The sequence below is a fragment of the Dendrobates tinctorius genome, unplaced genomic scaffold (assembly GCF_039654945.1).
Source record: "Dendrobates tinctorius isolate UK_male_01 unplaced genomic scaffold, ASM3965494v1 ptg000129l, whole genome shotgun sequence".
Taxonomy (NCBI): domain Eukaryota; kingdom Metazoa; phylum Chordata; class Amphibia; order Anura; family Dendrobatidae; genus Dendrobates; species Dendrobates tinctorius.
Window position 1 is genome coordinate 33103413 of NW_027361797.1, and position 27062 is coordinate 33130474.

At 41.4% G+C, this 27062-nt stretch overlaps 1 protein-coding gene across 1 annotated transcript in view; it reads left to right on the plus strand.

The window, feature by feature from the left end:
• The window catches only part of XYLT1 (xylosyltransferase 1), a 378224-nt gene that overhangs the window by 276064 nt on the left and 75098 nt on the right, over positions 1–27062 (plus strand). Inside the window, exon 5 of the mRNA XM_073542934.1 lies at positions 8362–8442. Within this exon, the coding sequence (XP_073399035.1) occupies positions 8362–8442 (81 nt within the window). The remainder of the gene's footprint in view (positions 1–8361; positions 8443–27062) is intronic.

Sequence of the window (27062 nt, forward strand, 5' to 3'; positions counted from 1 at the left end):
ACTGAAGTTTGATTGACAACCCTGAGCCCAGTATATATCTTGTGACGCCTGCTCCTCCAGCATCCAGCGCATGCGCAGTGCGCAGATAAACCCAGGGACCGTACACCTCACTTCACAGGACATGCTCCGGCGCAGGCTTAGAATAGCATAGTTGCAGAGATGTCAGCCAAGCTAAAGTGGGTGTTTAGAGCGCGGTCAGCATAGCTGTCCATCCTAGAGGCTCCACCTCTGTGACTACCAGAAAGTTTTTTGCTGGGATAAAACTGTTGTGTATTTCAGATTTCAGCAGAGAGAAAATGAACTGTTTTATTTGGAATAGTAATCGAACGTCACCAATTTCAGCTTTAAAAGGGCGTCGCGCCAACTGCGCAGGCCCTTTAACAGTTACTAAATTGCAGCGCATAAAAATGTCTCTACCAAGCATAAAATCTTGTACAATATAAAAATAGATGACAGCACATTTAGCAGAGTAAAGACACGCCGCGCTGCAGAGTCGGTGGGATAAGATTGAGGTTCCTCACCTGGTTTCTTTTTTTCAGTTCCGTGTCGTGTGCATTCAGTGGAATAAACTGTTCGGCAAAATAGTTTTTGGTGTGATGAGCTGAACTTGCTGACATTGATGACTCCGGTGTAGTGTATTTTTTTTTATCTCACAAAATAAACCTTGGCATTTATCTGTGTCACTGTTTCTTGAGAAAGCTGCTGATGTAGGTGCTCGGCCCTGATAGCGAATGAAGGTTACAAAAAAAAAAACTGATGCCAAATGATGGCCAGGCATTTTCTATAGACGTGTACGGTCATGTTTTCAGAGTTAACCCCATAGCATCGCTATTTGTTTTGTGCACAGAGTTTTGCCCTTGGTACAAACCATTCAAGATGTCGGTAATCATAGATGATTCAGAAAGAGAAAAGACGCGGACCAAAGATCGGTTCCACTTCCTAAATTTTAGCAATGTAAAACTTTATTATATAGCAAACGCAGAAGTCAAGACAAGGAAAGTAAAGACCTTTAAAGGTTTAAAGGGAGTCTGTCACCCCCAAAATGCCAGTTAAACAGCCTAAACATTTACATAGGGGATCTAGTCCCTATATAAATCATAATAGGCCTATATAGTTTAACTACACCCACTTCCTGGGGCAACAAGTGGCGGCCGCAGACAAGAGCTTTTGAACTAAGACTCAGCCAGACTCGAAACGCGTCAGATATTTTTATACCCATGCTACTATTTATCTGAATGCACAATAAAGAATTTCTGCTTTTAATTCATTTTGCTGGATTGAAAAACCCTTTTTCATCACTTTGAACAAGTAAAGGTCACTTCATGCTAGTGACTGACTGAGGTCTCCAAATCCACCCATGTATCAACCAAAGTGGCTGGCCTAAAGGTCCAGTTACTATGCACATCATGAATGAGCGTTCTTAGGAAAGCTCTTTTGATGCTAATTGTGCAGTTAAAGTGATCATTATTCTCGGCAGCACATTGTTCTTTGCAAATTGGACTTGCAGAGAACAATGCCATGTTAGGGGCATTGAATCATCTATTACAGATCTTTCAGTGCACATCTGAAGAGCAGACTGATCAGCAAACGCATAGCTGGCTGGGGGTCGTATAAATAGACCATACCCAACTACTGTAATTGGGACGCCCTCCCAGGGCTGTGGGGTACTCGGTACCGGGCCGGTCTCTCAGAGGGGAATGTCACAGCAGCGGTGACCCGGTCCGTGGCCCTGGGTGCCCATATAAAAGGGATGAAGTGATGGAATAAAGTTTATGAGTGAATGATTTGTGACGCCACCTGTGGTGTTCGGCAATGAAGATGTTAAGCCGACGCTGCGGACAGATCCTCTGGGACAGATGGTGGGGTGCAGCAATGATGGTGTAGCCCTCCACAGGCAGGGCTATAGTCCCAGGGCAGAGTAGATGAAGAGGGTAGGTGTTGAGGAAGAAGGTGTAGTGTTTGGCACAGAGATGTAGCAGTGCTGGAGAGGTTGCAGGAAGAAGGCAAGGACACAACAGGGTGCAGTTTCTTTACCTTTACTTTGCTTGGCAAATGCAGTCCAGTTTACAGATGGCACAGGAGCTGGCTAGTCTGGAAGCAACTTAGGAATCTCTCTTGGCAGATGGGTTGTGTAGTCTCCTTCCTAGCGCTTAGTTTTAGGTACTTGCAGTACTGTGTTACACTGAAGTTCCTCTTGCTCTCTTTCAGAACCCCCTCATATGGCAGACAGCTGTAGCCTCCTTCTTCTGGCTCACACGTCGCTGTTGTGCCTCCGAGTCTTATGTGGGAACAGCATTTACAGCTTCCTATTCCTCCGATTTCTGTTGCAGGAACATCAGTATCCATACAACCTTGGAGATCGGGCTCCAGATCATGCGCTACAGCTGGGAATGAGCCTGAACTCTCTGCTCAATCTCCCAGCTCTTTTCCTCACGTCCACACACGTTGCTCTCCTCACACGAACTCCTAATTCTCCTTTCCTGGCCCTCAGAGAGCAGCTCTTCCCCCAGTTTTGGGTTCAGAGCTCCCTCTGCTGGCCTGGAGTGGGAGCTGTGTTGTGTGTTGTGATTAACTGCCAGAGAGATCCTTTATTGCTTCCAAGCATGACATCACACTCCCTAGGAGGAAGGCAATGCCATTGTGGCGACAATATTCCTGGGGGCGCCACATAATATTGTTAGATAAGAAAACAAAATATAAGAAAGAGAACTATTAGACTCCATTCCCCGCATACCAGGGAAAGGAAGAGACATTGTACGGTATATTCTATAGGGGTGTATATACTACAGGGCTGCATATTCTATAGGGGTATATATTAGGCATCGAGGAGCAGGATTTTACTTGCAAAAACCAGATTAATGAAAAAAATTACTACCTATGATATTAAATCCCATATCTATCTGTCCATCTAATCTCACATCTATCTGTCTGTTAATCTGCCATATTAACCTTTCTTTCTTTCATCTATTCTGTGTATCGATTTATCTATCTACAAAAAAAAGAGAGCACAGTAGCACTCTGTAAGGGCCAAGATATATGCAAACACTAAATACATGTGATCTAAACGCATTGTTGCAAAATTAAATGTACTTACAAAAATGAAGGTTCTTAGCACATAAATTGGCCAATTCACGGATGCCCATCAAATATGTCAAGGTGACCTCCCACTGATCGGTACCTATTCAATTGGAGGTTGTGACTGCCTTCTTTCTGACTCTGCACTCCTCTCCTTTTAATTACAGTAGTGCTGGTTCCTTCCTATCCATTTAAGCTGTAGGCTTATAGCCCGAGAGAGGCAGGTTTTGATAAGTATTAGGATAGGTATCCATCAGAAGGAGGACACCTTGCCGTGGTTGATGGGCATTAGGGTGACCGGATCTCATAAGGGGGGGAAAAAATGTCAGAATCTTGTTCGTCTGGACCCCACAAAACGATTCCCCTTTCCAGATATTGAGAGAGCCAAAATTTGAGCTCGATCAAACGACGTTAACCCGTGCCGCTCGTCGCTCAAAGTTTGAAAAAATCCAAATTGAGGTATTTTAAGATTTAGGTATTTTGCATAGTCTGTTAGACTATAAAGAATGTGACAACAACATTGCAGAAATAGCCCTGACCAAATTTTCGAACCATTTGTGGCATTTGAATGCAGAGTTGGTGGGATTATCGTTTTTTGATCCCACCATTACAGACAATGAAAAGTTGTTAATGGCTAATAAATTGCTCAGTAGCACAGATGAACCATCAGAGCACGCTAACCTACATGAGTTGATAATTTTACATAGTTATCTAATCTATTCTAGAGCTTTTGTTAAAGTAGTTTTTGAAACGTCAGAATATAATGCTCGGCATTTGCTTACAACTTGCAGGACATATTGCTTTTGTTCTTCATCTTTTGTCAGAAGGTCGTTAAAGTCGGTTACTTCCTACCTCTTTTAATTTTTCTTTCCTAACTTTTGGATTTACAACCCTAGCGTGCTCTGATGGTTCATCTGTGCTACTGAGCAATTTATTAGCCATTAACAACTTTTCATTGTAATGGTGGGATCAAAAAACGATAATCCCACCAACTCTGCATTCAAATACCACAAATGGTTCGAAAATTTGGTCAGGGCTATTTCTGCAATGTTGTTGTCACATTCTTTATAGTCTAACAGACTATGCAAAATACCTAAATCTTAAAATACCTCAATTTGGATTTTTTCAAACTTTGAGCGACGAGCGGCACGGGTTAACGTCGTTTGATCGAGCTCAAATTTTGGCTATCTCAATATCTGGAAAGGGGAATCGTTTTGTGGGGTCCAGACGGACAAAATTCCGACATCGATTTTTTGCGGTCACCCTAATGGGCATACATGAATTGGCCAATTTATGCGCTAAGAACCTTCATTTTTGTAAATACATAATATTTAGCAACAATGTGGTTTAGATCACATATATTCACTGTTTACGTACTGTGTATTTGGGCCCTTGCAGAGTGCTGCTGTGTTCTCTTTTTTGTATTATATGCAGCCATTGCAGCTTGCACCTGTTCACACTATATGGAGGTGCTAGTTAGTTTTTTTTTTATTTACCTATCTGTCTGTCTATCTATCTATATAAAAATAAAATGCTGTGGCATGTATTATGGAAATTATTCACTATGCCATGGACATGCAGTTTGTGAGCAAATTAAAGAGCAGTGAAGTGGGTTGATGTTTAGGCTAAGGAATAAATGAAGCAAGATGTAGAGATTCAGCAAATTAGAAAAAGGGAACTTATAATGAGTGTTTGTCCTTCTTGCAACTGTCCTGGGGCTTATTAATACATATTGGTTTCGCATTATATGTAGGTTTCCTTTTTTTTACCATTGGCCCCAGGCATTTTGTGATTTCAAGGGATATCTCTATAAACAAATATACAACTCCTAACAATAATGAGATTTTTTTCTCTAATCCGTAAGATTTGTTAAACCAATATATCTAATTAGATTAAGTATTCAAAGTCTTGTAGATTGAGCTGATTGTCGCTCTTCTACTGGATGCATTTAGGTTAATGTATTATAAACTGTTCCATAGCCCACTAAACTGTGTCAATCACCTACATAGAGTGAACAGGGATACTTTACAAATGTGGGCTTTCACAGACATATCCCCATGCTTCCATGATAAAGGATTGTTCTTGCATTAATTGCCCCTGTAGTTCCAGACAGGAGTTCCACTTATTTTGTACAACCTTTGAGCCAAAAAAGAGATAAAAGATAAAAGAGGTTGTGCACTGGACTGCTTTATCATTGATGATCTATGACAGGAGACCCAGGAGGACCCACTGCTGACACTGATACATGAAAAAGCTAGACTGCAGTTTGCCAAAATGTACGTGAGTAAGTCAAAATCATTTTGGGAAAGCGTCTTGTGGACAGATGAGACCAAGATAGAGCTTTTTGGTAAAGCACATAATTCTACTGTTTACATAAAGTGTAATGAGAAAAGAACACAGTACCTACAGTCAAATATGGAGGAAGTTCAAAGAGGTTTTGGGGTTATTTTGCTGCCTTTGGCATATAAGGCATCATGAAATCTGAAGACTACCAAAGGACTTTTTGGCACAATATGGTGCTCAGTGTCAGAATGTTGGGTTTGTGTCCTAGGACATTCATCTTCCAACTTGGCATTGACCCCAAAAATACTACAGAGCAAAGTACTGCAGTGCACAGGCGCCGGGAAAGGTCAAAGAGGCCCAGCGCCTGCGCACTGCAGTACTTTGCTCTGCCCTCAACAGGGCAGATAAAGTACGCCTGCGTATGAGCCGCGACAGGCAGCAAGGAGGAGGAAGTCATTGCTAGAAGATGGGAGGCACCGGACCGCGACACCCATCGGACCAGACCGGACCCCGAGTGAGTATAATCTAACTCGTTTTACTCATCTTTCTGGTTACATCGGGGGCTTATTTACATCATTCTGTAATGCTGTAGATAAGCCCCTAACGGGGGTGCTGGCAGCTTATATACGAAAAAATAGGTGACAAATTCCCTTTAAAATTCTTGTTGTGAGAAAGCACCTTTCAAGTAGGAGAGACCTGGAGCAGTTTGCAAAAGAAGAGTGGTCCAAAATTCCAGTTGAGAGGTGTAAGAAGTGTGTTGATAGTTATAGGAAGTGATTGCAGTTATTTATTCAAAAGGTGTGCAACCAAATATTAAGTTGGGGGTGCCAACAATTTTAATTTTGGGGTTTTGTGTGAAATTATGTCCAATTTGCCTTTTTTTCTCTGTTTTGTTGTGTTGTTCAAAGACACACAAAGGAAATAAACGTGTATAACAAAATGTGTAATTGCAATAAATATCTGGGAAAAGTACTTCATTTTCTGGAACAATTTCAAGGGTGCCAAAACTTTTGGCCATGACTGTACATCGTGTACTGTATGTTATATTTCCCTTTCAATGAATTTACTGCATAGAAAGTTTATTTCCACTTTATACTTTTAGAGCAAATGAAGGAAACTCTTTCTGAGTCACTCCCAAATATTCTTCTCGGTAAATTGCATCCTTGCATGTCTTGGAACCTACACTAAGAACTTTGCCATTGAAACTATTTCATGTGGAAGGATTGTTGAGTAAATCCGCTAAATGTCCATTCATCTCGCTGAGATAGGGAATTAGCCAAGCGGAAAATGTGGACCTCTATGCAGTATTCTGTATAGGGAAAGTTTTTCTTTTCCCTATAGCTGCCAAATGGAAGCGTAAAACCTAACCCTGGAAGGCATTTACTTTCACTTGAGTAAACATGGAAAGAGGCCCTCACTGGTCTGAAATCATTAATTTCCGCATTTCGTGGGCATACATCTCAGCACCCTCTCTTACTCATGTAAGTTAATAGTTAATATGTCATTTGTTTAATCACTTATTTATTTGTGAAGCTTGGGAACTTGCTTTTCAACCATGCTTCCAAACATTTTTTTAAAAAATAAATCTAATGAAATAGGCCTGGACAGAAATGATTATGAAAAAATAATCTGGCACTCAAATGATTGCTACAGCAAAAAAATTTTTTTATTATTTCTCACAATCCAAAATATTAACGTTTCGGTCTAATCAGCGACCTTCATCAGACAGTTTATGCTAATGTAAGTAAGCCCCATAGACATAGAAAGCTGGAGCATCAGTAAAGAATCATGTGAAAGGAACCCTGAAAACGGAGCGCTGTGTGGTAGCGGTAGTAGTCGGTGAGAAATACTGGACAGAAATGATGGTATGCTTAGCTTACTATTTTGTTGCACAACCTTTTGAGGCAATCACTGCAATCAAACGATTCCTGTAACCGTCAATGAAACTTCTGCACCTCTCGACAGGTATTTTGGCCCATTCCTCAAGAGTACACTGCTCCAGCTGTCTCGTCTTTGAAGGTTGCCTTTTCAACGAATCGATAAAACATTTTTTTTGTTATGTCAGCTGTTATAGAGGTTGTCCAGTGGAATAATGTGAATTTCGTGGGGTCCATCACAAAATATCCCAAAGGGACCGACAGCTATAACTGGTCTATAATAGAATTGTTTTTTTTTTGCATAAAGATACCTTTTGTACCCCATTAGTCTCTGGTCTCTGCACCCAATGTGATCCATTTTGGCATTGCTTTTTGTTAGAAGAGTCCTTCAGTGATAATCAGAAAATTGAGATTCCTCTTTCTGTGCCTATAACGATCAACTGTGATCTTTGGGATAATAATCTGTCAGCAGATGTTTAATTTTCCTACAGCACTCCCACTGGAGAAATATAGTATTACACAGTTCAGTTCTGTGCTGTTCTGGATCCTCCAGAGGAAGACATGTCCTGTGTGGCAATTCTACAGGTTTTTTAATGAAAGTGTTCAACATGAAAAATTCATTATTCTAATTAACCAGTAATGAATTGTACTGTGGTCCTTCAAGTGTTTAGTATCGACGCCTCCTCTGGTTGTTTCATATTTGTCTTTTTTGCGTTCTCTCTCAGTCTATAAAGCATATAACTATATCTACGTGTTATATAAATAACTCATTAGTCTGGAAACTTTTCACCATAAGACATCATCTGAGTTCTTTATACTATTCATTCCTACATCTTGTCCTAGAGTCATCTGGGTTCATTGATTACTTTCGCTATTGTCTGTAGATAACTAACAGCAAACGTCTATGGTCTTCTAGATGCTACGATACACTTCAAGGACGGTGTTTCCGGTCTGCTCTTAATGGAAGCTTAATTGCTACTGATACATTCCATAAATCATCTTTGCATGAAAAGACAAGCGTTCTGTCTGTCTCGTTATTAGAACATTGTGGACCGATAAGTAGGTTTTGTTCGGCTCTTGACGAGATCCATGTGACTTATATGTCCCATACTTAATGTTTCCGCAGGACTAATGACCAACTGGTGGCGTTTCTCTCAAGATATAGAGACATGAACTTCTTGAAATCACATGGAAGAGACAATGCAAGGTAATTGTAAATCAGTCTATGTTGTAAGGTTTAGTTGGTACTATTTGGATGGATCTCCGAAAATCAGGTAAAGTCACAACTAGAGATGGGAAAATCTGCTAACATTCGAGATCCGCAAATATTCCGATTTGGTCAGAGCATTAAATTTAGGGTGAAAAAATTGAAAAACCTCAGTTCCTGTTCAGCTCCCTATTTTAATTCTCCACAGTCAAGAAAGGTCTTCTTCCTCCATCTTTACTCGATGTGCGTTGCCCCAGGTCTAGTCAGAAAATTGCAAAGCATGTCGTTGTCACTTTAGCACCGCATACCCACCCCTGACTTGGGTAAGGCTATGTTCACATGTTGCATTTTTGCACTGTTTTATTCTGCAGGCAAAACATTATCTCTTGGCTGTAAAGAAGCTGTTTGCAAAATGCAAGTTTTAGTGCGTTTTTTATATTTTTGTGTGCTGATTATATCTGTTACATGTTCAATAAAACTAGTTTTAATCGCCAAAAATGCACGGTTGTGTTTTTTTTTTTGCAGCATTTTTGCACTTGCTATCTTTGGTCAAAAAACGCTGCAAAAACTCTGAAAGAAGTGACACACTGCAGATGTAAAAAAACGCTGCGGTTTTCCAACTCAGCCAGAAAAAAACAAGCGTGTTCATGAGATGTATGAAATCTCAGCACTTTTGCAGATACTGTAAAAGCGGCTTTTAATTTATACAAACAAAAAAAAACGCTGCAAAAACACAACATGTGAACATAGCCTAAACATGGAGTAAGAGGATGTTGCATGAAAGCATTGGGAAATGTTTTACTCTGGGTGTACAATACCTCAAAATGAATTGCTCTCTATGGTGCATATGGTGTCATGTGAAAATTACCGTATACAAAAAGCATTTAATGAAGAACATAACACTAAAATATACGAAGTAGGAAATGAAGTATAAGGCTATGTTCACACACAGCGTTTTTTTCGCGGTTTTTCCCGCGGATTTGCCAAAAAATCCGTGAAAAAGAAGCTTCCCATTCATTTCTATGCATTTAGCACTTTTTGTGCACATTGATGCGTTTTTTACCGCGAAAAAAACGCAGCATGCTCATTAATTTTGCGTTTTTTTCCGCGTTTCTGGCTTTTTCCATGTGTCTAGAAACCGCACCGAGAAAAAACGCAAAAAAATTGCAGTGAAAACGCGCGGAAAAAAACGCGCGGTTTCTGGGAAGGGAGTCCTGTTTTTCAGCAGAAAATTTCTGCTACGTGTGCACTTAGCCTAAGAACAAGTTTGCATACTGGGTGATCAAATGACCAAAAACAGTTCTCAGTAGCTTTTAAAATGGTTGGCAATAGTTGCAATTTCCAGTAGGAAGAGCAGCTCTGAAGAACATATTTCTGCTCTAAGGAGTGGAATACTGTGAAGACAATCTTTATAAACATGTGTCGTTTATTGAATTGCTTAGTGTAGTTTGCATAGTATTTGTTCTCACTTTCATAGATATTTCAGGAATCTTTATTTTCGAGGACAATTTTATCTGTACAATAATATGCAAACTACGGTAAACCCTCCCAAAGAATTGTTCCAGAACATATGTTGGTATGAGTAAAATGCATAGGCGTGCATTCACACTGTGTACATGTAACAAACATATACCCTTTAGTAAGTAAATAAATAGTAATAGTCCATGCAAATAACATAATGTACTTACGCAACACTGTTTTTTTTATCAAAAAAACATAAAAGCCATCCCACCACGACAAGGTGACCCAATCGGGAAGGTACCTAACTCTTGTAGTTCACCTCACTATGTGTCAGCAGGCATAAAAAAAAGATAAGCGCAAAGTAGGACCTGGGTCCCGACTGCTCAGACACCTGCCCATGGAAAGCTATATAAACTATAATATAATGTGCATATGGAGGATTGACACTATAACAGCACTCTCTTCATGTTTTAAGCTGATAATGAGATTTTTTATTTTTTGAAGAACTCTTATCAGCAGGATTTCACACACCCCCAAACTATTTACCGTATATGCACATGTAGCTCTCTCAAAGACCAGTCAGCAATACCTTTACATGGCCAGTCCATGCCTCAGTTACTGAGAAATCAGTGTTTCAATTGATATGAAAATTAGGCTGAAGAGCTATGATAGATCTGAAGGCTCTGTCACCACTCCAGCTCTGTTCTCCGCCCAGCACTGCCTCCACCTCCTGCTTTACTTACATCCTATCTACTGAGGGACTTCAGGAATTGGAGCCATCAGTCAAGCAGGAGGAGGCACTGCTGGGCGGGGGAATAGACCTGGAGTGACAGAGTCTTCAGATCTACCATAGTCCTTCAGCCTCATTTACAAATCAATTCAAATGCTGATTTCTCAGTAATGGAGAAACAGACCGACCATGTAAAGCGTGTGCATGAGATTTCTGAATTCTCAGAGCTTTTGCATGTACTGTAAAAAGCAGCTTTTAATTTGCACACAAAAAAAAAACCGCTGCAAAAACATGTGAACTTTGCCAAACCATGGAGTAAGAGGATGTTGCGTGACATCATTCTGAAATGTTTTACTCTGGGTATACACTGCCTCAAAATTAATTGAAACAAAAGGTAGATGAGGTTGTTGTTGTTGTAGGAGGAGGCAGTGCTGGGGGAAATAGAACTGGAGTGGCAGAGGCTTCAGATCTACCATAGTTCTTCAGCCTCATTTGCATATCAAATAAAATGCTGATTTCTCCGTAACGGAGGAACGGGTCAACCATGTAAAGCTATTGCTGGACTTGTCTTTGAAAGAGCTACATGGATATAAAAATATCTTTTTTTTTTTTTCGGGGGGGTGGGGGAATCTTGCTGACTGATTCCTTTTAATAGACTTCTTCCAATTCAGGCACATTTTTGTCTGATTTACATTTTTGACACTATTTTGCCATTTAATATTGCTCTTCTAAAAAGATGTCAGTATTTTATACTATTCTCATAAGGGCACTTTAGATCACACTTGTAAAAAATAAGACACGCGTTAGGTTAGAAACCGCATTGCTCTTGTAAGAGAACATAGAGTCGCTGAAGAGCAGCTCTCCAAATATTAGAAGAAAAAAACCCCATAAAGGTGAAAATGGCACTTCATCTCGGCAGGATCAACATTATTTTTTGGAACCACGGGATGCATTAGTAGAAATTGCATACGCGAGTTGCCGGTGGTAGACGACTGGTTTTAAGTTCTATTTCCAGGTGCCTTGTAGCTTCCCAGGTCATTAAAACCTCCATGAAATCCCACTAGGCTTCCGCATTTAGAAGGTGGAACATTTCTGATGGTAATGGCACCTGAGATACAGAGAATCATAGCAGGTCTGTACGATATTTTTCATAGCAGGTGTAATTTTTAAGCGCTTGCTTAGAACCGAACGGACTCCTTGGAAAAAATAAAACGTTCACGTTCCATGTTTATTATAATGACTGCCAACATTGCGATGTCTTACAGGTCCCCAGTTACCTACAATATGGGTATATTTTAATGAGAAAAAAAACCAGTAAAACAAGATGCAACCAATTTAACCCAGCTGGGAAGCTACAGTAAATTAGATAGCTTCATATACAGCGATTGTTCTACCAGGAATAGACAAATCTGCTAGGGCACATAACTCCAGGTCACACAAATTGTAAATTCGACAGCTGGAAATGGATTGCTGAATAATTTCCAATTTGACTGTTTTTTTTTCAGGACGTGACGCATTTAATATTCACTAAATCTTAGAGGCGGCAGCAACATAAAGCTACCCTGAAATTAGATATATGGAATTGTAGTCACACGTTAACGTTATATCGCTCTTTTTGACTCGATTTTCACAAAATATTACTTTAAAGGGGTTTTGCAGGACTATTGTGTTTTTTCACTATGGGCCAAAGAACTAGCTGCCTGTTGTGCCCGCTGCTGATGTCTACATAGTGGTCGCAGACCGCTCTTGCCGGCAATTCAGTGGCTTCCGCAACGTCACATCGAAAGAGCAGTGGCTTCTCATTTCTCTCTGCTGACAGCATGCTGATTGACAGCTGGCTCCCTGCTGCCTAACTGCAGGGAGCCGGCTGTCAATCAGCATGACGTCGGCAGTCACGCCACGGCGGCTCAAAAGATGAACTACTCTGTTGATGTGGAGCAGCTGAATCGCTGGCAGTAGCGGTCGGTTACCGCTCTATTTAGAACTGGCAGGTAATTAGCAACTACCCGCTTGTTAGTTTTTAGGTCAGTAGTAAAAAAATAGAATAAAATGGTCCCTCCCGGACAACCCCTTTAATAATCACAACACTATTATTTCTATCATAAAGTGTAGTTTAAAGGGGACCTGTCATCAGGTCAACAATGACTAGTTATTGCATTTATTTTATTCCTGCTGCATCGCTGACTATTCCTTTTATTTTTGTTTGTTTTTTAAAAGTTGCCATTAAGTTCCAGCCTCTTTATGAGGTGTACCCAATATGCGAACCTGATGTTCTTTACTAAGTCATTATGTAAAGTAGCCTAATGACACACCCCCGAGGACCCAGTGAGCAACACCTCGTTGGAAAAATGTAAAAATTAACATATTGAGCACAGTAAAAAGGCCCTTATTTACCTTTCTATATTCAGATGAACCAAGGAATTTAAGAAATCATTCAGTTGAGACGTCTAATCTGCTAATTATAATGTAATAGGGAGCAGCAATATTAGAAATTCCCTATACACTGATGAAAGCTACAGATCCAAGCTGGGGCTTTGCTCCGCCAGAATTGATGGGATGATAAGAATATTAGTTCTGCAGTCAATGCAGTTTAGATATAGCCTGTGAGTAAGACACAAGATATCAAAGGCATATTTAATTGCTGAAGCTGTGGTAACCATTACATAATCAATTACTACACGGGGAAATGATGTAAAGCATATAATTTATGAGGATGAAAATCTCATTAGCAGCGTTAAAGTAGTCTAGTGTTGACAAAGACTTCAATATAGATCCTGAAAGAGCCGACCATGTAATATGTTTCTGGTCACTACGGACCGTGCACATTATGACGGCCTTTGTGCCTGTGATTCTACTTTTTATGCAGACGGCCGTAGAATTGACTTGAAATGTAAGTGTAGATCTCTATAAAGTGTATCTAAGTAATAGCACAGGCATGAAGGTATGGCTTTCTATGTGTCCCGATGCTTCATTGTGCATGTAAATGGTTCTTGAGGGGTATATGTGGAGGTGAAAGGTCTGTAGATGACAGCTATCTCCTCCAACTGGCCCCATACACAGGAACGCTTAGCTCAACCAACTATTGCTGCATTCTACATGAAAGAGCTGCTGCCAGGATCATCTGGCAGTGGCTTATCACAGATAAGAAGAAACAGATTGGCCACTGAAGTTAAGAAGACCCCATCCTTCTCTTCCTGACATCATCTGTTGGGGTAAAATCAGGAGACTCCTATACACTTTAGATCATCTGGTGATCCCGCCAATAACTGTGAGTTTGACCAACTCTAGTCTAATAGCCATTTATTAGAGTTGAGTGGATCTATTTGCAGGACTCTGGTCTAGGTCAATGGTACCTAGTCACTAGATGGGAGTCCTGTGAATCTCTTACCTCCCGACGTCCTTGGCATGGCATTTGATTTGTCAGGATTGTGTCACGTGATGGTCAAAAGCCATGTCAGGGACACCAAAAGGTAAGAGATTTCCAGTACTCATGTCTAGTTGCCAGGTATCACTCACCTGAACACTGGACTCGAGTTCTGCGAATCGATCCTCTCATCTCATTACGCCTTTGTTCTCGAGGAACTGTGTTGAGCAGACAGCAGGTAGCCTTGTGTTAATTTATAACCTCTCTATTTTGTTATGACTGCATTAAATGACCTCTTTATTTTGAATGTGATCAGTAATGTTCTGTATCCTCCATGTTATTGTGATGTGAATAATAGCATAAGTCAGAACCTCCTAAATGTGGTAGCTTAATTAAAAAGGGGTTCGACTAGACTACTATGATATTGATGACCTATCCTTAGGAGAGAATAATATCCATAGGATAGGTAACTATTATAAGATTAGAGAGGGTCCAGCACCTGACACCCCTACCAATCAGCTTCAGCAGGATCCAGATATAGTCTGTATTTCTGTACATGGCATTCATACTCGATACTCAATAAATCAGGATGATTTGAAAATATTGTTTTCATTTTTTCATCATTTACATATCATTGACATGTCTATCCATCCTGTGATTTTTGATGTTGCTATTTTAAGGTTGAGGAGTGAAGGAGTGCGTAATTGTCCTGACGATTGGAGGCAATGGACTTTTGTTCACCGACGACTTGTTGGTGTTCTCCTTGACAAATGGTACTAGCCGGGAGATCTGTGTGATCTCCTCTGTTGGATCCATGAGAAATTGGTGGCAGCAGTGGTATCTCTGTGGGTCTCACTGGCTGTTAACCTTGACAAATTGGTGGCAGCAGTGGGATCTGTGTGATTTCTCTGTTCTTTTCCTTGACTTAATTTGTCAAGGAGAACAGCCAGGAGATCACGCAGATCCCACAACTGCCACCAATTTGTCAAGTAGAACAGCCGGGAGATCAAGCAGATCCCACCGCTGCCACCAATTTGTCAAGGGAACAGCCTGGAAATCATGTATATCCCACTGCTGCCACCAATTTGTCCAGGAGAACAGCCTGGAAATCATGTATATCCCTCCGCTGCCACCAATTTGTCAAGGAGAGCAGCCTGGAGATCACGCAGATCCCACCGCCGTCACCAATTTGTCAAGTAGAACAGCCAGGAGATCATGCAGATCCCACCACTGCCACCAATTTGTCAAGAAGAACAGCTGGGAGATCATGCAGATCCCACCACTGCCACCAATTTGTCAAGGAGAACAGTCGGGAGATCACGCAGATCCCACCGCTGCCACCAATTTGTCAAGGAAAACAGTCGGGAGATCACGCAGATCCCACCGCCGTCACCAATTTGTCAAGTAGAACAGCCGGGAGATCATGCAGATCCCACCACTGCCACCAATTTGTCAAGAAGAACAGCTGGGAGATCATGCAGATCCCACCACTGCCACCAATTTGTCAAGGTGAACAGTCGGGAGATCACGCAGATCCCACCGCTGCCACCAATTTGTCAAGGAAAACAGTCGGGAGATCACGCAGATCCCACCACTGCCACCAATTTGTCAAGGACAACAGCCTGGAGATCACGAAGATCCCACCAATGCCACTAATTTGTCAGGGGACAACACTCCGCCAACCTCCAATCATGAGGACAACTACGTAGTTGACTGACAAGTGATGGACGAACGATATGTGTTTTCACTACTAGGCCAGTAATTGGGAAACTCACAGTGAGTGTATAGTAATTTATATATTACAGAGGTCTTCTCAAAAAAACTTGTTTCTAGAGGAAAAAAACATGCCATTTGTAGCAAAATATAGCGATACAGAAAGTTCCTTCATCTTTGTTATCCAGTGCCATAGTGCTGTATGTCCTCTAAGTTGGGCCCTCTGGATACAAAAGAGATAAAATAGCATAGTATTGAAGTCAGCAAGATCAGTAACAGCCATACCTGTCTGCCAGGTGTGATAATAGTGATGAGAAAATGGAAAACGGACTTAGGAGAACAGGAAAGGGACTCAGACAAGAGATGGGTTTAAACCACAACGTGTTTCGACGGAGGATCCGTCTTCATCAGGTGGAAGTTTATTAATGACATAGGGGATGGGGTATTTAAATGGAAGCAGCCAAGGAATAGTACAGTTGGATTCCCTCAACCAGAGATTTTTACCCTATCCTCTCCCTTGAGGATTGACTCGCATAATTCAAAAATCACCCATTTTTTTCAGGTGGTACCGGGCCACCAGCCAAAAAGAAAAAAGGAACACGAGGATGCAGGGGCAAAGGCAAACACAAAAAAAGCCTTTGGGCAACCTGCAGGCCCTCCAGTCAGGGAACCAGCAACAGCCCTGACAATTTAGATGCACGTTCCAGCATCTTCAATTTGTCAGACTATAATCTTAGTGATGATGAAAGGTCACTTTTAGAATGGGGCCTATCGTTTTGTCCAGATTCACCGCTGAATGTTTTTAACCTCTATCTTGATCTGAATGATTTCATTCAGAAACTTACTATACCAACGTCACTTTTTAATTGAAAGCAATAAGGTTGACAATGGTTCTGCAGCGAATATTCCCTCCACCCAACAGATCCATTTTTGCATGTGGCCCCAAGAAATGCCCATAGTCAGTTCTATTCTCTTCACCACAAAGGGTCACATATAGAAACATTCCAACAGCTCATCTTTAAGGAAGTTCGCTCGCTATCCCCTGGCAAGAAGTTAATTACTAACCTGAGCACTGGTGAAAAGGCAGCCATCAAGTCCCTTCGTGAGAACAGCAATATTATCATAAAAAAATGATGATAAAGGGGGTGGGGTGGTTAAAACGAATAGGGCATCCTTTATCCAGGAAGGGTTCAGATTACTCAATGATCCGGATTTCTATTCTAGGCTGGACCATGATACCTCGATATCGATATTTTTCTTGAATACACTGCATTCATTAAGGGAGCCCACTCTTCAGGTATCTTGAATAAAAAAGAATTTAATTTCCTCAACATCCCCCGTTTCAAAACTCCATTCTGTTTCTTTCTACCAAAAATCCATAAGAACCCGCTTAACCCTCCTGGACGCCCTATCATTTCCGGCATTGGCTCAATTACGAGTAATCTATCCCATTATGTAGATCTCTTCCTTCAGAAGTATGTTATGGGTTTAGACTCGTATCTTAAAGATTCCTCCCACCTCATTGATTCCCTTCAAAGAATACCACCTATTCCTAATTGCCTTCTTGTCACAATGGATGTTCAAGCACTCTATACGAATATATCTCATGATCGAGGCATAGAGGCTGTAGACCAATTCCTTTCTACTGATGCTTTATTGCCCCCTCTTCAAAGGGAATTTCTAAAAAATGCTATTCGTTTTGTGCTTAATAATAATGTATTTTCTTTTGAACATTCCTTCTTTCGCCAAGTCAAGGGCTGCGCGATGGGGACGAGATTCGCCCCCAGTTATGCAAATCTCTTCATGGGGGCAATTCATCGCGCAGTCCGACCTGGCATTGGGCAAAATAGCCTTTTATCGACGCTTTATAGATGATCTGTTCATTATCTGGACCGGCACAGAGGAGGAAGCTCTTGAATTCATCCGCAATCTAAATTTGAATGCCTGGGGCCTCCGCTTCACAGCTAATACCTCCACTGCGTCCATCCAATTCCTGGGCCTGTTGGTACATGTTGACAAATTGGGACAGTTTTTCACCACCAAACATTTTAACCCCTTCACTACCAAGGGTGGTTTGCACGTTAACTCCCGGGCCAATTTTTACAATTCTGACCACTGTACCTTTATGAGGTCATAACTCTGGAACTCTTTCATGGATCCTGGTGATTCTGACATTGTTTTCTCGTGACATATTGTACTTCATGGTAGTGGTAAAATTGCATTCAAATAACTTGCGTTTATTTGTGAAAAAAACGGAAATTTGGCGAAAATTTTGAAAATTTCGCAATTTTCCAACTTTGAATTTTTATGCCCTTAAATCACAGCGATACGGCACACAAAAAACTTAATACATAACATTTCCCACATGTTTACTTTACATCAGCACAATTTTGGAACCAAAATTTTTTTTTGTTAGGAAGTTATAAGGGTTAAAAATTGACCAGCGATTTCTCATTTTTGCATCACCATTTTATTTTTAGGGACCACTTCACATTTGAAGCCACTTTGAGGGGTCTATATGATAGAAAATACCCAAAAGTGACACCATTCTAAAAACTGCACCCCTTAAGGTGCTTAAAACCACATTCAAGAAGTTTATTAACCCTTTAGGTGCGTCACAGGAATTTTTTGAATATTAAAAAAAAAATGAACATTTAACTTTTTTTCACAAAAAAAATACTTCAGGTTCAATTTTCTTTATTTTACCAAGGGTAACAGGAGAAATTGGACTGCAAAAGTTATTGTGCAATTTGTCCTGAGTACGCTGATACCTGATATGTGGGGGGGAACCACTGTTTCGGCGCATGGCAGACCTCAGTAGGGAAGGAGCGCTGTTTGACTTTTTCAATGCAAAATTGGCTGGAATTCAGATCGGACGCCATGTCGCGTTTGGAGAGCCCCTGATGTACCTAAACAGTGGAAACCCCCCAAGTGACCCCATTTTGGAAACTAGACCCCCCAAGGAACTTATCTAGATGTGTGGTGAGAACTTTGAACCCCCAAGGGCTTCACAGAAGTTTATAACGTACAGCAGTACAATTAAAAAATCATATTTTTTCCACAAAAATGATCTTTTCACCCTCAATTCTTATTTTTCCAAAAGTAACAGGACCCTAAAAGATATTGTCCAATTTATCCTGAGTACGCTGATACCCCACATGTGGGTGTAAACCACTATTTGGGCGCATGGCAGAGCTCGGAAGGGAAGCAGCGCCATTTGACGTTTTTGGCTGGAATTGAGATCAGACACCATGTCGCGTTAGGAAAGCCCCTGATGTACCAAAACAGTAGAAACCCCCCACAAATGACACCATTTTGGAAACTAGACCCCCCAAGGAACTTATCTAGATGTGTGGTGAGCACTTTGAACCCCCCAGTGCTTCACTGAAGTTTATAACGTCCGGGCGTGAAAATAAAAAAATCGTATTTTTTCCACAAACATGATCTTTTAGTCCCCATTTTTTTATTTTCCCAAGGGTAACAGGAGAAATTGGACCACAAAAGTTGTTGTCCAATTTGTCCTGAGTACGCTGATACCTCATATGTGGGAGAAAACTACTGTATGGGCACACGTCGGGGCTCGGAAGGGAAGTAGTGACGTTTTGGAATGCAGACTTTGATGGATTGGTCTGCGGGTGTCATGTGCGTTTGGAGAGCCCCTGATGTACCTAAACAGTGGAAACCCCCCACAAGTGACCCCATTTTGGAAACTAGACCCCCCACGGAGCTTATCTAGATGTGTGGAGAGCACTTTGAACCCCCAAGTGCTTCACAGAAGTTTATAACGCCTGGGCGTGAAAATAAAAAAAAACATTTTTTTCCGCAAAATTATATTTTTGCCCCCAATTTTTTATTTTCCTAAGGGTAACAGGAGAAATTGGACCCCAAAAGTTGTTTTGTAATTTGTCCTGAGTAGGCTGATACCCTACATGTGGGGGTAAAACACTCTTTGGGCACATGGCAGAGCTTGGAAGGAGCACCATTTGACTTTTTCAACGCAGAATTGGCTGGAATTGAGATCAGACGCCATGTTGCCTTTGGAGAGCACCTGATGTGCCCAAACAGTGGAAACCCCCAATTATAACTCCAACCCTAACCTCAGCACACCCCTAACCCTAATCTGAGCCCTAGCCCTAACCCTAGCCCTAGCCCTAACCCTAGCCCTAACCCTAGCCCTAACCCTAACCCTAGCCCTAACCCTAACCCTACCCTAACCCTAACCCTAGCGGGAAAATGGAAATAAATACATTTTCTTTTAGTTTTATTATTTTTCCCTAACTAAGGGGGTGATAACGGGGGGTTTGATTTACGATTTATGGCGGTTTTTATGTTTGGCGGCTGTCGCACGCTAAAAGACGCTTTTTATTGTAAAAATAGTTTTTGCATCACCACATATTGTGAGCTATAATTTTTCCGTATTTTGACCCACCGAGTCATGTGAGGTCTAATTTTTTGCGGGACGAGTTGATGTTTTTATTGGTACCATTTTCGGGCACGTGACATTTTTTGATCGCTTTTTATTCCGATTTTTGGGGCGCAGAATGAACAAAAACCAGCGTTTCATGAATTTTTTTTTTTGGGGGGGTGCGTTTACACCGTTCCGCGTGTGGTAAAATTGATAACACGTTTTTATTCTTCGGGTCAGTACGGTTACAGCGATACCTCATTTAGGTCGTTTTTTTATGTTTTGTCGTTTTTTTGCAATGAAAACAATTTTATATAAAAAATAATTATTTTTGTATCGCTTTATTCTGCGAGCTATAACTTTTTTATTTTTTTGCGGATGATGCTGTATGGTGGCTCGTTTTTTGCGGGACAAGATGACGTTCTCAGCGGTACCATGCATACTTATATGCGTCTTTTTGATCGCGCGTTATTGCACTTTTTGTTCGGTGGTATGATAATAAATCATTATTTTTTGCTTCGTTTTTTATTTTTATTTTTTAAGGGGTTCGCTAAAGGGGTTAACTAATGGGACAGTTTTATAGGGCAGGTCATTACGGACGCGGCGATACCAAATATGTGTACTTTTATTGTTTTTGTTTTTTTTATTTTGAAAAAATGGATTTATTGGGGAATATTTTTTTTTTTTTTTTACTAATTTATTTAGCGATTTTTTTTAAAATTATTTTTAACACTTTTTTTTTTTTATTTTTTACTTTATTACCTTGTCCCAGGTGGGACATCACTGTCCTGTGACAGATCGCTGATCTGTCACATCACAGATCACTGTGACAGATCAGCGATCTGACACAGGCACTGCTGAAGGCTTCCTCATGCCTGCGCTTTGCAGGCACTGAGGAAGCCAGCTTCCTCAGGCCCCCGAAGGCCCCCGTCGCCATCTTGGATTCGGGGGCCTGGAGGAAAGGAGCCCCCCGCAGCAGCGCTGCACATTGCGCTGCCGTGGGGGGCTCAGGGAAGCACGGAGGGAGCCCCCTCCCTGCCGATGCTTCCCTTTAACCCCCGGTACACCGCGATCGCGTTTGATCGCGGTGTGCAAGGGGTTAACGTGTCGGGGGCGGTCCGTGACCGCCCCTGACACATTGTGCCGGGTGTCAGCTATGATAATTAGCTGACACTCGGCCGCGATCAGCGGCGCTCACCACGTGGGCGCCGCTGATCGCGATGACGTAATATTCCGTCCATGGTAATTAGGTCCATGGTCACATGGACGGAATATTACGTCAATTGTAGGTAAGGGGTTAAAGAAGTAGATGTGAACAGCTACCTTAGTTTCAACACTGGTCATCTACCCAAGTGGATTCAGAACATTCCATACGGGCAATATTGGCGTATACGAAAAAATTGCACAGCGGATAGTGACTTTATTGAGGAGGCAAAAGTTTTGAAACAGCGGTTTCAGCAGAAAGGGTACCCTAAAAAATTGGTCCAAGATGCATTCCTGAGAGCCAAAACTTTCACACAGAAAGACTGTATAAGCAAGATTATGAGTAATAAAACAGCTTGTTCTTCTGGTACGGATCTAGGTAGATGGAGTTTCGTTACCACTTTCAACCAATCCTATGGGTTGATTAAGAAGCTCCTTACCAAGTACTGGTTCATCCTGAAAGGGGACCCAGTTTTGACCAAGCATATTCCCCCCCGACCTAGAACGGTATTCCACAGAAACCGCACGTTACGGAACCTTGTTGCACCAAACAACATCACCTTGAGTTCAGGCTCCCTATCCTCTCTCCCAATTTCTCTGAACCCTGGTTGCTATGCATGTAGAGCCCCCAAATGTCTTTGCTGCACCTCCATTTTAAATGGGGTACATGAATTTAAATCCAACACTACAGGTACCTCATATAAAATTAATTTTCATGTTAACTGTCAATCCATTTTTGTGATATACTTGATTGAATGTGGTTGCGGCATACAGTACGTAGGTCGAACCATACAAACGATGCATGTTAGATTGAACAAGCATCGACAGAATATCCGAAATGGCTTTCTCCTGCACAGCCTTTCTAAACATTTTTAACTGTGCATCAAAAAAATCCAAAAACGTTGAAACTAACGATTATTGACCACATGCATGATACCGTGGCTGATCGCTTCAACAGTTTAATCAATAGAGAAAGCTTTTGGATATTCAAGCTTGGCACACTTGCCCCTGAAGGTCTGAATTTAACTATAGATAAAGTGACCAGATAACTTTATTTGCCTTTTTATCATCAGTGCGTTTTACTTAGATGCTATTGTTTACATGCTTTTATTATTAATATGGGTTCTCGCTTTTTTATTGGTCTTTTTACTGGTCTACTAACCTTTTAATAATTTTATTCATTTTTATCTATATTATTTTATTGCTCCTTTTTGCACATTTTATACATTTAAAACTTGTTTAGCTCATGCTGTTTTATCTCGCGTTTTACATAGGTTGTTTTTATCTCCTTTTTTTTTTAATAATATATGATGTCATCTTGTCGTAACGTGTGACTATCATAACATGTGACTGTTTTGACTGTTGTGATTGGCTGCTTCCCATTTAAATACCCCATTTCCTATATCATTAATAAACTTCCGTCGAAACGCGTTGTGGTTTAAACCCATCTCTTGTCCGAGTCTCTTTCCTGTGCTCCTAAGACCGTTTTCCATTTTCTCATTGCTACTATCCTCCATTGGAGGTTTTCGGCTGGAGCTGCGGTGGAGACCTGACATCCTTGTCTGCCCCTGGGTTGCTTCCTAAGCGCTCCTTTATGACCGCTTATCACTGACTCTTATAGGTGTGATAATAGTGACTCACAATATTTCTGTACATGACACGACGTGAATAATTCGTATTGTTCTATCTTCTCCTTGTGAGAGTTATGAAGTTATTTGCTTTACAGAGAACACAAGGCGCTTTACATTGAGTTTGTAGTCTTTTTTTTCTCCTGGACTAAACACCTTCTTGCAGCTTTATATTTGGAATTAGCATATTGAACTGGCCAGGATAAAAGCCTCGGCTGCGATACGGAAGGGCTTCTTCCTTTTATGTAACATCTGCGTTTATTGTTAATATGAAATTATATGTAATTAAGTTTAATTATGACTGGAATGGTTCCTGAGTGTACAATATTTAATGCATTATCGGTATTTAAAAGTCAGCCTAATTAGCGCTATTTTCTTCCCCGCTACGTGATGTGTATCGATGAGTGCAGTAAAGAGGCAACATTTCTAACAAGTATTAAAGGGCATGCAGGGCCGGCGATGATGCGGCATTCAATTAATCATTGTGCAATGAAAATGTACTGTCTTCAGCTTTGTATTATACTTGTGGGATGAAAACTGGCGTAAAATGTCGTGCAAAAGTTCAGCAACTTTTGATGTTTCCATGCTGTTTGAAGCAGCTCCACCAAAATGGGTGGCACTGGGGAGGATCCGAGGCGGGACAGGACGACGCCTGGCGGTAAAATCCTAAAAATGTGTTGGCGTTTGTTACTCCAGTCCCTGACTGCAGTAACATTTTTGGCAAAATGCACAGAATCGCATACTACTGAAAAGATGCTATGAATTCATTGTGACGCGCACTTCTTAATGGATTCGGCGTAACCTACTCCAGAGGGTCATTCATTAAGATTGGCCCCGTACAATGCCAAATCGGCTCCTTAGCGTCTCAATTATGCAATATTTTCCAGATCTGTGTTCACACGTTGCGTTTTTTGCATCGTTTTTTTAATGCAGTTTCATAATGCAAATTTTCAGCTACATTTTACTGTACCAGTGAAGTCTATGAAATTTCAGAAATCTCATGCACACAGCTTGTTTTTTTACTCTTAGTATTTTGTGCAATACCTTGTTTTTTTGGCAAAATGCAGCATGTCACTTCTTTCAGCGTTTTTCACCCATTGAAAGCAATGGGTGGTGCAAAAAATGCTGCCAAGAGAGCAGGTTTTGCCTGCGGGAAAAAAACGCATCAAAAACGCAACGTGTGGACATAGCCTTAGAGGAGATTTATGAACCCCTTCACGCTCCATGATTGATGTGTAGGTAGGTCATAGAGTCAGGGTCAGGGTGTGGGCAGGGAGCACAGGAGGTAAACTTGCTTCACACAGGTTGGGTGCCAGCTGTGTGATACAACCAGCATATGCCTCCACCGGCAGCAATCGGTTCCAGTTTAACACTGTAAATGCTGGACCAAAAACAGTGTCAAAAACGGGATAAAAACACGTTAAAGACTGCACACAAAAAGGCAATGGAAAACCTTGAGTAACCTAATTTTACATAATAGGTGCAGAAATTCTACGGCATCAAAAGCTCACTAAAAGCTCATTATGGGAACGTACACCTAAGATTGAGCAAAAGGATTTGTGGTGCCTGGGTATGCCCGGTACAGAGGTAAAGACTGCACTAGTCCGGCCAACATGGAGGACTGGACTGGATGCTGGACGCCAACATGGAGGACTGGACTGGATGCTGGACGCAAGCAGCACAAATCTTTTAGTCCAATAACTAAATACATAAGTAAATTTCAAATAAGATACATAAAATGTAAGAAAAAAAATGGTAAAAAGCAGTATAAAAAAAGGCAAAAAAAACAAATTTTTGTATAAAATAGGTGTATTAGCTATAAGGAGCTACCACAAACATGCATTTGAGAGAATATATAATAATCCATTTCTAGAGGCCCAGTCCATGGGCTCTCCAGCCTATAGAACAAAAAAATGAATATTTCACTTATTCACTTTGATTTGACAAAAAATTGAACCACAAACAGATCCGATTTGCCCAACTAGGCCTCATTTATCAAAACTGTCTCACAGAGACACGGGCCTTGTGGTCCATAGCAACCAGTCGAAGCCGCTTGCGTTCTCCTTAGTTGCTGTGGACCACAAGGCCTAGTTCTTTCAGTCTTCGGCTTTGATAAATAAGGGCCAGATTGTCTCAATAATAAATGGAATTCTGGAAATAAATGACTACTCTCGTCTCCAGCAGTCACTTTGCCTCGTGTGACAAACAGGAGAACGCTTTGATTTCTCCTCATTGCTCTCCGTGAGGTGATTAATGCGGTATTATGCTTTCTAGAAACATCCTCGGCATTTTGTACAGTCGTGCCACCAAGTGATATGATTGTTACATAGCGGAGCACGGAGGCCATTTGTTATAGAAGCCCCCGGATGTTTTAATAACAGCTGAGGGGTAAACGGCACTGCGTCTGCAGCACATCGCATAAAATGCAGCGTTACATTTCACCCAACACAGTATGGCGGTGACACGTAGCCGGTGTTATAGAGTAATTAGCATCAGAGCAAGTGGCTCCGCGTATGCCATTCCTTTTCATGGTCCTGACTGCGGTAATGGGACATTAAGCCTGACACAGCCTCATTGCTCATTAATTATTGCGCTATTAACCCATGCCGGGCAGGCCTTGCCCGTGAGAACGTCATATTTATATTACTGGAAGCTGCTAGAGAAAAAAAATAAGAGTGTGAGTTTATGAGAAATAAATCAATAGAAAAGCATGAAAGAGGGGATCTTACCACTGATAACCAACACACTGCCAACAGCAACCGATGGGCACAGGAGGTAAAGCAAAATGATACCCCCCGCACTGACACAGCGCCTCCATACTCAGCGTAGTATCCCCTATCGGTCTGCTGGGATCAACATCTGCCAGTCAACGTGTAAATGCTGCAACCGATCAGTGGCCACTTATTGAGTGCACCACTCTTATGACGCAGGGCTGAGTATGGTGGGGCAGAACCAGTACAGGAGGTTGAGTATCAATTTTACTTTTATTCTTTTCAACTCCGTCGGACACTAATAAGTGTTCATTACGTATTATTATTATTAATGGTCCCAGGATACTCACCTCACAGATTGATGCCGATGCCACTCCTCCATTCTCAGCATAGCATCTCCTATCGGTCTGCTGGGATCAACATCTGGCAGCGTCATTGAGTGCTGCAGGTAATAAGTGGTTACTGAGTGTTTTTCTGTAAGGACAAAATGTCAACGCTGCAGCCGATCAGTGGCCACTTATTGGGTGCATCGCTCCTCTGAAGCCTGGCTGTGTATGGAGGAGTAGGGCCAGTACATGGGGTTGACTATCAGTTTTTGTTTTTTCTTTTCACCTCGCTTGGCCATTAATAAGGGGTTAGTGGACAACACCTTTACGGTTCGTAGACACCTTAGATAACTTTTGGCGAAACGACTGCCATCTCTCTTGACTTTGTGGTCCCCTAAAATGACACCTTTCCCGCACTTTTCCTTTATATACCTCTCTTTTTTTCTGCCCCTTCCCCCCTACTGTCTCAATCCAATAATCACCTATCATGCAGGCCTATGCTTAACACGTTCAGCTCCAACCCATTGTTATTTGATGGTTGGCTAATGCCCCCGAAATTGCCGGCTTAGTTCTCTTTTATGTGATTTCTTTTTTTTTGCGACCCTAAGACTTTTCCTAATTTCTATAAGTAACCCTATGAGTCTTTTGTTTTCCTAGTTGGAAAAATAACTATTTTTTCCTCAGAGATTTAACTTCTGTGTACTGGGCCCCAATGCAAAATCAATAGTGTATATCTATAGATCTTTTGTAAGTTATGCACATTTGCTAGATTTGCAGAGGTTCGCACAGTTGGATATATCATGAAGGATTGTCCTCTTGGAAAGAGAGTCCTATGCCGAAAAAGATTCCTCATTTAGGTGCAAGCTCCTGCCTTCAAGGGTTATTCTCCCAACTATATGATCTCCAGGGGGCTGGCATTAATGATTGATTGACAGTTCAGGCCAGAAGCATCATTGCATTTCTCGCCCAATTGTGCATTCTTGATGCTGCTATATGATGCAGCTTCACCTCTGCAGTATCATAGGATCTCAATGGGATTGATGCTGGCTGTGATTAGGAGCTAACAGCGCTCTCCCACA